Here is a 17,306-nt window from a genome sequence, read left to right on the forward strand (position 1 = left end):
GGGGGGGGGGGGGGGGGGGGGGGGAGGATTTGGGTTTGACTGTTCCTTGAAGCTTCAATTTTCTCCCTCCCTGCCTGTTCTTCAGGGTGGTGGTCTTTCCATGGGCAGAAAGCCGTGCCCTCTGGACCATTTTGTAGGGAAGGTGTTTGTGGCCAAGTAGGGGGTGCTGGGAAGCAGTGGCATTTGGCCTGTCACGGGGGCATCTAAACGCAGTGGGGAGGAGTCCCGCCTGAGTGCTGAGAGCCGCCCTTCTCTGGCCGCCTTAAGTTTTGGAGCCCTGCGGAATTCTCGAACAGCAGCTACTGCTTTCTTTTCAGACTATTTCCATACATCTGTCTCCTGATGAGATTTGCTGTAGGCTTTGTGCAACCTCCCTGCTTTCGCTCCACTTATTTTTCCTCTCTCTCCCTCTCCAGCTTCCCCTTTTCTTGGATCCTCGCCTGTCTCCTCCCACAAAGCGAAAAAAAAAAAGGTCACGTATGTTTGGAAAAATATGTAGGTCAGTGGAACATTTCCTGCACTTGTGCAAAAGGAGAGGAGGGGGGCGGGGGGAGGGGAAGTCAGGAGGAGGAATTGGGGGGGTCGTGTGTGCTCCTCTGGGCCACCTCCTCCTCCCCCCTCACATCTGCCTCAGACTTTAGAGGGGGTGGGGTGGGGAAGGGGCAATTAGCACGTTCCTTTTCATCCCTGACCCATTTTCCAGACCAGCTACGTTCTCCTGGAGATACCGATTATTTCGAACGAGCAGCGGCAGTTAACGCCCCCGCCTCCCCCCAACACACCTCAGCCCTACTCCACACCACCAACTGCCCCCCCCCCCCCCCTCCACTGACACCCCCTCCCCGAGTAATTCGGAAATCACGTTTGTTATCTACATTTCCCTTAAGAGAATTCACTCTCCAGCGTGCAAGGACAGCACAGCCCAGACCTATGCCCCCGAGGCAGCGTTGGGGGGGATAGAGGGGGCGGACCGCCACTCGCATCCACGCACGCACACACGCGCAGGTGAGAGTGGGAGGGGGCTGCCAAATGCAGGCTTTTCTAGGGGCCGGGGGGAGGGTGCCAGGATACTCTGATAGGAACTTGACACATGATAGGACCTCTGGCACAGTCTCTCCCGGGCCCCTGGCCAGCCCGAATACCCCCGCCACTGCTTTCGCACCCCCCCACGCCCCGGCTCTCCGCCAGCAGCGGGGCTGCCAGGCTGCAGCGGGACCCCGGCCGCCCGCAGGGAGCCGGTCCCTTCCCGAAGCGGCCTCAGCCAGTGGCCGCGGGCTGCAAGGGTCCGAGCCTGCAGGGCGACAGCAGACTTGTGTCAGTCCGTGGCTCCCGGAGCCCCCGTGGCGTGCGTGCGTGTGCGGTGTGTGCGCGGTGTGCGCGCGTGAGTCCGCGAGGCGCAGGCGAAGCCGGAGCCCCGGGATGCGGTGGCTGCTCTCACCATGAGATACCGCGGCGGCGGCGGCGGCGGCGGGAGCAGCGGGAAGGAGGAGGAGGAGAAGGAGGAGGAGGAGGAGGAGGAGGAGGAAGAGGAGGAGGAGGAAGAGGAGCGGGAGGAGGCGGCGGCGGCGGCTAACGAGGGAAGCCTCCCTGGCTGGCTCTGCGTGCCCAAGAGTTTGCCTCCCGCGCAGCCCGGCCTCCCGCAGGACCCGAGCAGCGGCGGGGGCGGGGGGCGCCGGAGCCGGAGCCGGAGCAGCCGCCGGCCGCAGCCCGCTCCGAGCAGTCCCAGCGCTCGGGTCGCCTCGGCCGACAGCAGCAGCGGCAGCTGGAAGAGCGCGGCGCCCGCCGGGCTCGAGGGCTTCCCGCAGCAGCGGCAGCGGCAGCTGGAGCCCGCGGAGCCCCGCAGCCGCCGGCGCCAGCAGCCCAGGTAGTGCGGGGATGCGGGCAGAGGACTGGAGGGGAGACGAGCTGGGCTTGTGGGGCTTCTGCGGGGTGACACGCGACTACATGCCTCGCTCTGCGTGTGCGTGCGTGTGTGTGTGTGTGTGTGTGTGTGTGTGTGCGGGGTGTGCGTGTGTGTGCGTGTGTTCATTCACCTGCTCCCCGAGGCGGGGGGGGGGGGGGGGGGGGGGATGCCGTCCTCCGGCCAGTGCCGGGACCCCTTGCACCGAGTGGCCAGTGGGGAGGGGCGCCGGGGAAGGCTCCCTCTGGGAGGTGGGAGACTTTGTACACGCAGATTCGCACGCCCATGGCCCTGCGTTACCCGTGGGTGCAGGAGGAGGTGGCCATTGCGACTCGGGTCATTTCGGTGTTTGCCCGAGAGTCGGGAGGAAGTACAGGGAGCACGGCCAAGACTTGGGGATGTAGTAGACACTTTGGGGCAGCGTCGGAGGGGAGCTTAGCCCAGGCCACAGCATTGGGGGATTTACAAGCCGTCCCCACCCAAGCCCACGATCGCAGATCCGGCGGATCCCGGTACGTTTGGAACTCCGGAGTGATTGCTTCAGGCTTTAAGAACCGCCACGAGTGGGGAGGAGAGGGTCGAGAGCCTTGTGACATTTGGAGGGAAGTAGAGGGTGGCATAGGTGCCACTGGATTGGCTGCTGCATTAGAATTTGGCCCAGAGTAGGTATCGTGGCTGCTGTCAGTTTGGGGAACTCTGAAGAGCTCAGCTTCTTGAAGAGCCTGGTCAGTTGTCCGGTGGTTCCATGCCAGGCCGAGGGCATTCGAGGTTTTATTGGACAGTGTGTTCTTCAGCCCCCTTAGATGAAGCAGGCGTTGGCTTTCATGAACTGAGCTCTTTACCTTGCTAGGTAATCAGAAAGGGATTCACAGGTAGCAAGGTGCTCCATGCAGACAAATACACAAAAACCTCACTACGCTGTTGGCCACTCCTTAAATGCTCTGGGTAGGAAACTTTATTTTCAGTACCGTGATTCCTAAATAATTACTAGCTAGATATGTTAATGAAGCAATGGAGAAACCTTTAAACACACACACAGCTCTAGAAAACTCTTGTTTATAGCAGATATGCATTATTACACTCAGATTTCGACTCTCAAATCCAACAGGTGTTCTCATTCTGAACAGGGGTCTCTGAAGTGGAAAATTATGCCTTCCTTTTCATTATTAAATGCTGCTTTCAGTAACCAGTGCTTGACAGGGATGATACGTTTTTCCCTAGTTATTATTTAAATTGTATGTCTTTACAGGCAAAATGAAGTAAAGAGTTGAGATGATGTGATTATTGTGGGCAGTGTAAACTAGTTTATCTGGATAATTTAGGGCCCAAACTTTCCATTCTTCCTTAGTAGGAGTGCACTTTTACTTTTGACTGTAGATTGGCTCAGAAATATACTTCACTTAGCTTGCATAGACTGACTTGGTAAGAGAGACCAATCACCTCTGATATGCTAGTTAGTTGTTCCAAAGCCTAATGGTTGACTAACGACTTATTTTCTATATTCAGAAGATGGCTACCCTTCTTAATCTAGAAGATGTTTCAAAATTCAAGGACAAATGCTTCCTTCATCTTTTGCAACTTGATTTACCAAAAGGAAAACCAGTTTCCACAATGTTGCTAATAATAACCCAAAACAAATATAAACAGAATGGTTCGAGAGATTCATTCTGAAATAGGCCTTTATTCCCAAAAATGCAGTGTTTCATTATAAAACCAATCTAGGTGTAAAAGAAGTATTGGCATGTCTCAGCAGTTCTCATTAAAGCTTTTAGTTAAAAATAAAGTGAGTGAACATAAACTCAATCAGCAACTATGTTTCCATCTTAAAGAGAAATCATAGTCTAAGGCTTACAAGAATTATAAGTGAAAAGCTTTTAGCCATTTCCTTTGGTGAGGTAGATTTCTTTATTTATTCTACAATCTGCCCCACTGAGTGAACATAAAGTAGGTTTTGTTCTCACCTGTCCCCTAGGTGACATATAGAATGAAAGAGGAAAATAAATTCTAGAGGAAAGGTTATTAATAAAATTTCACTTCCAAAGACTTGAAAATTAAAAGAAAGGAGCCTCATCTTTGAAAACCAAGATGAGCTTTTAAAATGAGGATAATGAGAAAATCCATAACATATAAATGACATAACTATTCAGACTAAAAATAAAGCATTAATACATTTGCTGAAAAGCTCAGTTATTTTTAAAGTTTAAGGGGGTTTATCAGAAATCTTTGCACATTTTCTAGCTGATTAATGAAGCTTGAAAAAAATTGCTTGCTCTCATTTATTTGAATCAGTTTTATTTTTTTTATGAGCAGTCTTCCCCTTTTCCTACCATTCTAATACATGATTGCTAACACTTGGTACTTTAGAAAAAAGATTTCAGAGTCATAGAAGGTTGTGCTTTTTGCATACTGAAATAATAGTTCTTTTTCTGTATGTACATATGTTCATATGTATGTGCACAGCCATATTTATACATCGCAACTTCATAGAGTAACACTCTCTGGGACATGTTATTTGAACACTGTGGACTGAAAAGGATCAAGGTTTTTGGTCCCTTTAATATTTTTTATTTTTTTTGTATTTAATGTTTTTAAATGATTTGTCAGACCTTCCTTGGGGACCATGACATCACTAACTGTTGTACACTGATTATGCTGCACAGAATGCCTTCTCTTTTCCCAAGAGAGGTCAAATTGTTGAGTCATTTGAAATGTCTGAATGATTAAATATTCTTGGCTGCATTGTATCACGTGTTTAATTGGTCACTTTATAGTAAGTATTTAATTTAGTTGAACTTTCAAATATAAATTATATCTGCTCTCTCATTTGCTTATAAAAATGTTGTATTGGCACAACCATCATCTTTCTTGCATTTGTTATAGTGGTTCAAAAGAGAGGCTTTAGCTTGATACTGACTCAACAGTTATTTTTAAAAAGCCTTCCTCCTTTCTATGGGTGTTTTAACGGGATACTTAACTATGAGCGATTCTCTTTTGAATGGTGTTTCTAATGAGTACTTCTTTTTGTGTACTCAATGCTTAGTACAGGGCCTAGCACATAGTAGGTACTTAACAAGTGTTTGTTGATGGATGAGTAATGATGGATTACTGTACTAAATAAATATTTTCTAAGTAAGAATATATACTAAGGAAAGTTTTTTTTAAAAGATAGTGTTTAGGTAAATCTCTCAAGTTAGCCTTACCTCATTTCATTAAGTGGAGCTAGAATCTATCTCAGAAGCAAGGGGGAGGAGGCGGGGGGAGGCTGGCTAGTATACTCCAAACTATCCCACTGGCAAAGCCTCCGTAGACTTCTGGGAGAAAGAATTTGTGTAGAAGTTCTTATGCAGCTATATCATACACCACTGTGGTAGTCTCATGATTTCTTTCTTTCTTTTTTATTTTGCTTTTGGGAGCGGGGAGGACAGGGCAATTGGGGTTAAGTGACTTGCCCAAGGTCACACAGCTAGTAAGTGTTACGTGTCTGAGGCTGGATTTGAACTCAGGTCCTCCTGACTCCAGGGCTGGTGCTGTATTCACCGTACCACCTAGCCGCCACAGTCTCATGATTTCTTGACCTGAAGTACAGAAGTATTACTTTATCTTATCCATAATTGAAAATGTGGGAAATCAGAGTATGGTGCTAGTCTACATACATTGGCATACCTTTAATTCCATCAACACGGGAACACCCTCAAACATTGTCTATCAAGACAGCCCATCTCTGACATCTCTAATTTGCCCAGTGTCACATAGTAGTAAGTTTTGAACTAAGATCATACTGATTCTACCTTAATATCCTTGTATATTGGATATAGGACTGGATTTGGAGTGAGGAAGATCAGAATTCCAGTTGTACCTTTTTTTTAAAATACTAGTCATGTCACTAGGCCCAAAGATGTTATTGCTAGTATCTGTAACCTCAACCATCCCTAGACCACATTCGGAGTGATGTAGGAAAGATACCTGGAACTTGTGTCAAGATGCCTGTATTCAGATCCTCATTCTCCTATTTCTAGAGTCTCTCAAACCAGATATTTTACTAGTCATACCATACTGGACCAAGTTGCATTATTTCTCTGGTCCTCAATCTCCTCATCTGCAAAATGAAAGAATTGGGATTCCAAGAATTCTAAGGTTACCCCTTCCCCCCAGCTCTGAACCTGTTATTCTAAAAGCCATGTTGCCACAGATGGGAAAATGAATCAAACAGTGAAAAAAAAGCGAGAAAGAACCTCTCAGATTATAAATTGTCCACGGTCCTGGAGGTAATAAATGGGAGATCTGGGATTTGAACCCAGGTGATTTTACACTGGCCAGTTAGGTGGTACAGTGGATAGAGTGCTGGGTCTGGAATCAGGAAGACTTAAGTTCAAACCTGGCTTCAGACACTTAAGAGCATTGTGACCCTGAGCAAGTCACTTAACCTTGTTTGCCTCAGTCTCCTCATCTGTAAAATGAACTGGAGAAGGAAATGGCAGACCACTCCAGTATCTAAGAACATCCCAAAGGAGGTCCTGACGACTCTGATGTGACTGAAAAGACTTTTACATTAACTCTGGCAGTCCAGTATACCAAGATGGAGATGGTTGTCTCCTTCCTCACAAAGGTCATCAGCCAATATTCATCTACCTCTAAGTTGTTGACCTCATCCATGCATTTATAAAAGTAACTCAGACTAGCCAAGGTACAGCAAACAGTGAGGAAGGCAAGCATGTTAGGAGGGTACATCAAAAGGACATTATTACTTTAAAAAAAATCTACCACTCAAGACATGTACATATTTATGAAGTTAGAAGTTCTTAACCATTTGTGTGTGTCATCAACCCCTTTGGTAGGTGAAGCCTATGAACCCCCTCTTGGAATAATTTTTTTTTAATCATTTTTTTTAAAGCAGTTGGGGTTAAGTAACTTGCTCAAGGTTACACAGCCAGTTATTTCTGGGTGTGGTGCTGAGTATCTGAGCCCGGATTTGATCCAGGTCATCCCGACACTGGAGCCAGTGCTCTTACTCGCTGAGCCGCCTGGCCGCCCCAGGAAAATTTTTTTTAATGAATAAAAAATACATAGTATTACAAAGAAAACCATTTAGATTGAAATTCAGTTCATTACCAGAAAAAGTCCAAGAACCCTTGCTTGAAGTCAGGTTGTCTATGAAAGAGGACAGACACATACGGGGCAATTTTCAAAGCTTCCCCTTTGGATACCTTGTCCTGGATCTGTGTAAGTGGGTATGTTCTTTGTGTCCTCTTGCGATAGAAGTGAGTGGATCAAACCTAGCAAACAGATGCTTAATGAATATTAAATCTTAATAATAGGAATGCCTCTAAGCATTCTTACTTGTTCAACTTCTATAAGATACTTTACAATCTCATTAAAAAATGTATGAAGAATACTTTGGGTGGATCCAGGACCTGGGGGAATCAGAAATACCTTATAGTCATCTCAGGTATTCCTAGAGAATTACTGGGGTCAAGAGACATTCTGGGTGTGGACAATCTCATAAGGTTGGATTTAATCAGTACAATAATTTTTCCCAAACAGTATAATAAATCATTTTTCCCATAATGGGTACGCCCTTAAAAAGAATGTATAGCAGCTTTAAAATGTTTCAGTCCAGAACCTTGATTGCTTGTCTTTTACTGCTAGACTGTCTTTCTTCCTTCTTTACTACAGAAGCAATGTTCTTTTCACTGGCCACATTCTCCTGTTGGGCAGGGTGCAACAGTATAGGGAGAGCATAGAAGAGTGGAGATTCTTCTCATCCTCTTTGGAATTAAGGCTGGATTGGCTTTAAAGGACAGTAAAAATTATTTGGTCCAACCCCCTCTCTTCTTAGATAATGAAATGAGACCCAGAAAGCTCAAGGACTTTGCTCAGATCATGCAGGTAGGAAGTAAGAGAAGCAGGATTTGAATATGGGTCTCCACCCCAGTTCCAGATGTCTTTCCTGCACTTTGAATGTGGTCTAGGGGTGGTTGAGGTTACAGGTACTGGCAGTAACATCTTTGAGCCTTGCTGCTTGTATTTTATATGCCTCTTGCTCAAACTGGCCAGAATTTGTCTCTTCATTATGTAGCCTGAGGTCAGTTACCAGAAGGCATAGCAGCAGTGAAGTTATTTTTCTTTTTCTCCTTTAAAGACCAGTTCAAATCCCCTGTCCTGTATGAAGCTTTCCCTTTTCACCCTAGCACACAATGACCTTTCACTCCCCTGAACTCCTGAAACACTTAGATTCTACCCAAGTTATTTCACATTTATCAAGTTCTCTCTGACACTGTTTTCTTTTTATGTAGGATGACAACATTTAGAGTGGGAAAAAAATTTAGATATTATCTCATCAAACTCCTAATTTCACAGATGAAAAAATTGAGGCCCAGTGAGGTCAGATGACTTTGTCTTTCCATCTGTCCCCATCCCTGAGGCTTAGGGGCCACAGCTAATGTGTCTTGCTCCTTGCAATGCCTCATGCTTAGTAGGTGCTTGGTAAATTTGATTAATTAATTTTGGTATCAGATGGAGAAGAAAATACGTGATGGAACACTAGCTGGAGCTCTCTTGTCCGTTAACTTGGACGATTGTAATAGCCTTTAACTGGTTTCCCTTCCATAAGTCTCTCCTTTTCCCAATCCATTCTCTACACAGCTGCCAAAATGACGTTTCAAAATCACTTCACTCCCCTGCTCAAGAAACTCTCATGTCTCCCTATCACCCCTAAGTGCAAACATGAACATCTCAGTTTGGCATTCAAAGTTCTTCATGATGTGGTTCCAGTCCTGTTTTTCCAGAATCATTACACACTACACCCCTTCACATATACTAAATACCAGTTAAATTGGCTTTCTTTCTGTTCCTCACAGTTGACATTTCATCTCCTCTCTTTTCATAGGCTCTTCCTCATGTCTAGCATGTAGACATACTCCTTTCTTCTTAGAATCCCTTGGGTTTTTTTTTTTTTAATGCTCAGTTCAAGTGTGCCATCTCTTCCATGAAGACTTCCTGCTTTGCTTCAGCTATATATTACCTCCAATTAGCTTGGGTTTACCTTTCATTTAGTTTGCATCTTAACTCTCTACATGTTGTCCCTACTACCACCCCCATAAATGTAAGCTCCTTGAAGACAGTGACTGTTTCATTATTTTCTTTGTATCTCCATTGCTTAGAACAGTACCTGGCATATATTAGGTAAGCCCTTAATAAAATACCTGTTAATTGATTGATTTGAATTACTTATGTCTTGGTTTTAGAAGAAGGTATGAAAGAATCTGGCTTTTTTATGTTCCTGACACTTAATATTTTTTTGTTCATGTACTCCTCCCAGGTAAAGACCAAATGTATACCAATTGAAGACATTCTATTTGTTGAATGTGTAGTTAGTTATATGTAGTTATAAAACACATATCTTAACCTTTTCATTTCTCTTTATATGCACCCTCAAATCCCAAAAGACTTTTGTAAGAAAGAAGTTACTTCTGCACAAAGAACATTTAAACACACACACACACACACACACACACACACACAGTGGCTGGGAGTCACCTAATAAACTAAGAGGCTAAACAAAAAAATCAACAAAAAAATTGCATCTTTGTCCATTTTGGCATATTAGTTTTAGGGTGACCACATATACATAATCCTTTTTTCAAGTTAGAAAATCTAAATATACAAGAACATTCTCTGGAAAAGATGATTTTACTTCAAATTTGAACCTTTATCATTGGTCTTAAATTTTAACCTGAAGGTATTTTTCCAGGCACAGAGCCTTAAATGTTGATGGAATAAAGAGCCAAGCTTAATGAAATTCAATACTGGCTTTGAAATTGTAAAGCTAATTTAGAATTGGTTTTCAAATTGAGATATTGTTGTCTTTAGTGTCTCACTTTTCCAATTCTGCAAAGTTATGAATTGTAAAGGGAAAAAAGATTCCATGGAGGTATTTACCATAGTTCAGAGCTTTGCTCCTGTGGGATTCATTTTCTATGTCATGGCTACCTTGTGATAATAGTTGTGTCCATCCAGAACAAAGCATAGAGAAGATTTAGTAATTGCTAAGCCTATTACAGGAGGCAGCTAGGTGGGTAGTAGATAGAGCTCTGGGCCTAGAGTCAGGAAGACCTGAGTTCAAATTCAGCCTCAGATACTAGCTGTGTGACCCTGGGCAAGTCACTTAACCTCTGTTTGCCTTAAATGGGACACTGCTCTGGTATCTTTTCCAAGAGAACCTCATGGATGGCATTAATGTGCTGTGGTCCACAGGGTTATGAAGAGTTTGACACAACTGAAAGACAATGGCTGTTATACCAGTGTAAACTGCCAAACTGGTACTCATAGCCTGCAGGGTAGGAGGAGAGGAGAAGGGAAGAGAAGGAGGAGGAAGGACCTGAATTAACTAATTTGATTGTCTTTGTTGCTCAAAAAAGCAGGCACCTTCTGGTATAGCCTCCATTACTCTATGGGCATATGTTATCCCTAATTATCCAAGAATGTTGTCTTCTCCATAGCCTCTTCTGTTCTTGTTCCGTCTGTTGCAGTTGTCAGTAAGTAGCACATTCACTGCCATTTTGTGTGGCGACTTTGCAGTGGCTAGTTTGTTTCATACAGACTTGAAACAAGGAAAATTTTCAACAGTGTGTTTCCCTTGGTTCATCTACCTTTCTTGGACTTATGTATGTGCATGGGAAGCTCCAGTTCCCTTCAGTGTGAGTAGTGCGATTGTGGAGGTGAGGAAAGGGTACTGGTTTTGAAGTCACAAGCCCCAGTGGTGCTTCTGAAGCAACTTAATGATTATATGATTTTTTTATTTTAATTTTCTTTTTTTATTAGTTAATTTATTTATTTTTAGTTTTCAACATTCACTTCTATAAGCTTTAAATTTTCTTTCCCTCCCCAAGATGGCCAGCAATCTGATGCAGAGTCTAAATATACATTCCTATTAAACACATTTTCACATTAGTCATGTTGCATTGAACAATGAAAACGAATGGGAAGAACCATGAAAAAGAAAAGAAAACAAAAAAGAAAATAGTTGGCTTCACTCTGCATTCCGCCTCCATATTTCTTTGGATGTGGATGGCATTTTCCATCATGAGTCCTTGGGAATTGTTTCAGGTTCTTCCATTGTTGAGAAGGGCTAAGTCTATCAAAATCAGTCATTGCACACCAAGGCTGTTATTGCGTACAATGTTCTCCTGGTTCTGCTCACTTCACTCAACAATTGATTGTGGGATTTAAAGAAGACATTTAACTTTGAAGTCACTTAACTTTCCTGTGCCTCTGATTTTTCATTTTTACAGTTAGGGGGAGAGAATCTTCATTACTCACCTCACATGGTTGCTACGAGAATCAAATAAGCTGACCTATTTATGCAAGATGTTTTGTGAACTATAAAGGGCCATACAATCATCATCTGTCATTGTTGTTGTGGTTTGGCCCAGATCTGTGACTTCATGATCTAGGGAACTCCCTGTGCTAAGGCAGGTCAGCAACTAGTCTGTAACTTCAAGTCTTAGATGGCTTCCTGGAGAGATAGGAAGTGAGGTTGACTTACGGATGGTCACATGGCCAGTTAGAAGCAGCACTTGAATCCGCTTCTTCTGGTCTCTAAGGTCCGTTCCCCTCACCTGCCTCTGTCGACCGTGCAGCGTCCTTCTCGGCTGACACAATTACCTGCTTCTGAAACGTCTTCTGACCAGCTTTACCCAGGGCTTTTCACTGCCACTCTTTCTGTCCCTTCATATTTATCCTTCATTCTCCTCTTCCATCTTCCTATCAGTAGAGCTACACTCTGGCAGTAGGGAAGGTAGCCTAGAGGTGTGCCTAGGGTCTCGCCCAGTAGCTTTTGTGTTGTTTACGTGCAGTTGTTTTTCAGTCACGTCCAGACTTCATGACCTCATTTGGTGTTTTCTTGGCAACGATACTGAAATGGCTTGTCGCTTTCTTCTGCAGCCTATTTTACAGATGAGGAACTGAGGCCAACTTGGTTAAGTGACTTGCTCAGGGTCACATAGCTAGTAAGTGACTGAGTCTTCCTGACTCCAGGCCTGGCGCTCTATCCTCTGTGTCAATATCTATTAGTATCTAAAAGGCAATTTCTACTCTTTTGCCCCACTGACACCTAACACACTGAAACTTGATATTTTTCCATCCACTCCCAAATATGTATCTGTCAATGGTACCATTTGTACCCCAGAATTCCCAGTACATACCCATTGCTATAGTATAGTAGAAATATCATGTCCTGTCTTTGCCACTCACTGGCTATGTGGCTTAGTAACCTACAACTTCTTCCACATCTATAAAATGGTAATGATAATAATACTCATGCTAGGAAAGCGTTTTATAAAATTAAAGCATTCTAAAACATGTGAACTATAATTCTTCCCATGTTCCTGTTCTCAATGTTACTGCTAACTTCACATGATATTCCAAGGTTGCAGATATTAACACACGTCTCACGTCTCTCAATTTACTTCTTGCCTCCTGTGTAGGAGCTGAAAATCAGATTCCTCCTTCACAATTACTTTTGGACCTATGCCAGGGGTGGGGAACCTTCAGCCTCAAGGCCACATGTGGCCCTCTAGGTCCTCAAGTGTGGCCCTTTGACTGAATTCCCAATTTCACAGTGTTGTTCTGTAAAACTCGGGCACAGTCAAAAGGCACTTGAGCATCTAGAGGGCCACATGTGACCTTGAGGCCACAGGTTCCCCACCCCCTGAGTCCTGTTCTTTTTCCTTCTTACCCAGATTACTGCAAAAGCCTTTTCACTGATCTCCTGTCTTCCAGGTTCTTCTCACTTAACACTTGACCTCAGTTTTTATCATATCACTACCATGATCTAGAAAGGTATAGTGGTTTATTGTAGCCCAACATTTCAGATCCAAACTTCTTGTTTTAGTACTCAAAATCCTTCAGCCACTCATTTACATAATTTGGCATTACTCTTGTACAGTGATGCACACATTTCCACAATTATAAATGATTTCAGTTTCCCTGGCAGTGGCTTCCAGGCCCCCCTAAAGTATTTGCATTTTATGAGAGAAGCAAGAGGGAAGTGATAAAAGAAAAAAAAAAGGGAAGGCAGAAGAGAACGATAGATTCCTGGGCACCAGGAATTACTGAATTCTCTCCATCTGCATGAGCCAAGGTATCTCTCCACCTTAAGCTTACAAGATGGTGGACCAGTTAGACTTCAGGTATTCTGAACTGGGACACCAAGGACCCTTGGCCTTGTAGAGAACAGCAATGGGAGTTCCAGATTCTTGCTTTCCTTCTTCTCCTCTGTGTATGGATCATTTATAGGTTGGATATGCCAGGGACTGGTTATGTAAATTTTTAAAAGTTGACCTTTATCCCATATTTTCTGTTAGTGTTAAACGTTGCAGCTCTTATACTACTTTAAAGCCTATTAAAAAAATTAAGCATTGGCAAATTAATATCTTTGTAGTGTGAACAATGTTAATAGTTTCACCTCTGATTCATTTACAAAGTGGACCTCCCATTACTAATTTTAATTTTTAAATAGTTTTAAATAGGGATGAAAAATAATGGGGATAAATATGAAGGCCTACATTTAGGATAAAAGAAAAGATCAGTTCTTTAAGTATAAGAGTGGGTGAACTCTGCCTAGATAAGTGTGTCTGAAGACCTATTGGCTTTACTTGACTGCATGCTCAATGTCAACACTTCCATACGGTAAAGCAATGTGATCTTAGGTTTTCATTGAGAGACACATTGTCCAAAATAAAGGATCTGACAGTCCTGTTTGTTCAAACCACATCTGGAATATTGTGGGCACCAGGCTTTAAAAAGTCATGGGATAATTGGGAGACTGAGGGGTCTCAATATTATGACATAGGAGGTTCACCTGTAGGAACTGGGGATGTTTATCATGGAACAGAAGAGACTTGGTTCTGAGGAGTGGCACAAAATAGTTGTCTTCCAGTATTTGAAAGGCTCTCCATGTGGAAGAGGGATGAAACTTGGCTTGTTTGTGTCTAGAGGGCAAAACTAAAAATAGTGTCAGAAGTTGCGGAGGCAGATTTCATATTCGATGTAAGGAGACACTTAATAAAAAAAATCAGAGCAGTCCTAAAGTAGAATGGGCCTTAAGGGTAATCTTGTTTTGTTCCTCTCCTTCCTCCCCCCCCCAAAAAAAAAGCTTTTACTCATATTTTAGCTGATCACATGCATGGGGATGTATCAGTCTGCTGAGAGAACTCTTCCGAGTTACCTGGGACTAGAAGAATTGATCTTCTCTTCCTGCGACAGGAGGAGAGAAATACAGGTTTTCTCTAGACAGTTCTGGACGGCAGATCATATTGTACCAGTGAAGTATAATGTGTGTTCAGTAATCGTGCATGATTTAACAATAGCTGGTATTTACATCTCACTTTAAGGTTTACACAATTACTTACCTGTAGGTTACCTCATTTGATCCTCCAAACAACCCTGTTGGGTGGTTACTATTATTCTTACCATATTTTTTTCAGTTGTGTCCAACTCTTTGTGATCCCATTTAGGGTTTTCTTGGTAGAGATGCTAGAGTGGTTTGACATTTCCTTCGCCAGCTCATTTTACAGATGAGGAAACTGAGGCAAACAGGGTCAAGTGACTTTTCCAGGATGACACAACTAGCTAGCCAGTGTCTGAGGCCAGATTTGAACTCATGAAGATAAGTCTTCCTGAATGCAGGTCCAGCACCCTATCCACTGCGTCACCTAGCTGGCCTATCCTCTCTTTTACTGATGAGGAAATTAATGGTGAATGAATTTAAATGATTTGCTCAGGGTCACACAGCTAGAAAGTATCTGAGGAAGCATTTGAACTCAGCTTCTTAACTCCAAGTCTAACACCGTAATTAACCATTATGTCAGCCTAATTTAATAATGGAACGAGAGATTCTGATGTCACCAGTGGAAAAGAGCGGGCGGCAGCACACTCAGAAATTCACATCCTTTTTTGGACATGATTTATTTTGTCTCCTGTTCCTCCATTGGAAAAAGGAAAATGAAAAAGAAAAAAACAAAACCCTTGTAACAAATATGTATTCAAGCAATTATCACATTGGTTGTGCAAATATGTTTGTCAGTCTTCATCTGGAGTCTATCAACCTCTCTGTCAGGAGGTGGATAGCATACTTCAGCCTCATTCCTCTGAAATTGTGGAGGGTCGTTGCATTGATTAGAGTTCTTAAGTCTTTCAAAGTTGTTTGTCAACAGAGATCATCTAGTTTGAAAGGCATTTTCAAGGATATGCAGCTGCATGGGCCCCTAGCTGCTATATCAGCTGTCTTTCGGTAGGATTTGTTGAATCAAAAGACCATGGGAGCCTTCTCTCAAGTGCTTTTCTTGATCTGCAGAAAAATAATTTTCACTCTTGTGATCATTCTCTCTTGACATGTCGATGCCGTACAAGCATCATCTGTTATTTTTATATCACCACAGGCACCTCCTTGCTAGGTTGCACCAACTCTTTTTTTTTTCTCACTTTCACAAAGCTTCCATTGTGACGTAGTGAGAAGAATATTAGAGTGGGAATTGAAAGCATCGATATAAAGTTTGGAGTTTGTCACATATCGGTTGTTACTTTGAGAAAGCTGTTTGACCTCTCTGGTCCTCCATAGCCTCATCTGTGAAATATTGGCCCAGGTGATCTGAGTGATCCCTGCATTTCTCAAATTTTGTATAGCCCTTCAAAATATTTTGTGAAAATCACTTATTCTGTCAGACCTTCTCTACTTGACCGCCACAAAATCATTTACTCCTCTACCGTTGCTTTGTTGTCTCTGTTGTGGCTATTTTGTGCCACTCCTCAGAGCCAACTTTTCATGATCCCTTTTAGGCTTTTCTTGACAAAGATACTGGAGTGCTTTGCCATTTTCTTCTCCAGCTCATTTTACAGATGAGGAAATGGAGGCAAACAGGGTTAGGTGACTTGCTCAGGGTCACACAGCTAGTAAGTGTCTGAGGCCAGATTTGAACTCAGGAAGATGAATCTTCCTGACTCCAGGGCTGGCGCTCTATCCTTTCTTTCACCTGCCTACCCCTTCCTCTGCTACTTGGCACTTTTTCAGTTTGTAATACATTAATTTGTAATTATGTTGTTCAGTAAATATGTTTCTGTCAGAGAAGCAGCATGGTTTGCTAGCTGGAGTGTTGGACTAGAAGTTGGAAAAACTGAAGTTCAAACTCTGCCTGATAATTACTAGCTGTTCGATCATAGGCAAGTCATATAACTGTTTCGGCCTCAGTTTCCTCATCCTTATAATCGGAATACTATTACTAATTATAATGCCTTAAAAGGTTATTATAAAACTCAAAGGAGACAATCTATGCAAAGCACTGCTTGCATTATTAGTTATATTATAATAAATTATTATTTGTAATACTAGATTGCTATTATTTGAATGTGTTCTGTCTCCCCATCTATCAGTCAATCATCCAGCATTTATTAAGTGCCCACATGTAATGGGAATGTAAATTTGTAAGATCTTCCCTGCCCCTAGGCTAAAGTGCACCTGGAGCCTGGGGTGGGAGGCTTGTTTTTCAGTAGATACTTCTTGATTGGCCAGTGAGTCAATAAGGTTGTTACATTCTCTGAGCCAGGAAATATAAGCCCTGATGTGTAGCTTTGTTTTGGGGCTCACTTTGAGAAGTGTTCTGTGATTTGATGTGGATTTTGGGAAGCCGTTGTCCAGAGCCCCCCCGGCTTTGAAAAACCCAGATGTTGAAACCCAGATGTTGATTTGGTATGGATGTAATGGCTGGACAATTTGGAAAGCTGTCTAATTGATCTGTTTCTGTCTTGATAATTCTGCCTGTAAAGTTCGGGGGCTGACCTTTTTCCCCTGAACTAGGTAAACGATACAAGTTTGACTGATTAAAGTAAGCTTGTTAACCCATTTTGAGTTGCTTTCCTTTATCAAAGCAGATCCAAGAACCTGTATGGGCAGCCACCCTGAGGACACTTGGGGTGCTTGCTGCTACACCACACTATGTGAAACATGGTGCTAGGTGCTAAAGACATAAAGAAAAAATTGAAACAATCTCAGATGTCAGGGACCATACATTTTCTCAGGAAGATAACATGTGTGTATATGTATGTATGCATGTGCATATATGTATGTATAAATATATGCAGAATAAATAAAAGGTAATACAAGGTACAACTGGTCTTGATTAGTGGGAATAATGAATCTTGTGAAGTGGTCATGCTATTTGAATTTGTGTTGCATATTTACTTTGGGGTATAACCAATGACCATATTTTACATAATAATGACTTCAAATATTACTCATTCAAATAGATGTAACCACTTTGGGGCATTAATCTTTTGCACTAGTCAAGACCTAGTTGTAGTTAGGGAGGTGGAAATCAGGAAAAACTCTTCGTATGGAAGATGATGCTTTTGA

The 17,306-nt window shown here is 42.9% G+C and overlaps 1 protein-coding gene across 7 annotated transcripts in view; it reads left to right on the forward strand.

Moving 5' to 3' along the window:
- Positions 1-17,306, forward strand: part of NPAS2 (neuronal PAS domain protein 2) — a 247,683-nt gene that overhangs the window by 334 nt on the left and 230,043 nt on the right. For 2 of the 7 annotated variants that reach the window (XM_069073021.1, XM_069073022.1), the window contains exon 1: positions 1,428-1,864. The exons of 1 other annotated variant lie outside the window; for it this stretch is intronic. In XM_069073021.1, the coding sequence (XP_068929122.1) occupies positions 1,440-1,864 (425 nt within the window). In that variant the 5' untranslated portion in view covers positions 1,428-1,439. Of the gene's footprint in view, positions 1-877; positions 1,006-1,427; positions 1,865-2,134; positions 2,413-17,306 lie in introns of those variants that run through there. 4 more of the 7 variants (XM_069073027.1, XM_069073024.1, XM_069073023.1 and 1 more) reach the window with 4 other exon arrangements.

Source organism: Petaurus breviceps, unplaced genomic scaffold (genome assembly GCF_028583685.1).
Source record: "Petaurus breviceps papuanus isolate PSGF00001 unplaced genomic scaffold, PetGlider_PUasm1.0 90849, whole genome shotgun sequence".
Classification (NCBI taxonomy): domain Eukaryota; kingdom Metazoa; phylum Chordata; class Mammalia; order Diprotodontia; family Petauridae; genus Petaurus; species Petaurus breviceps.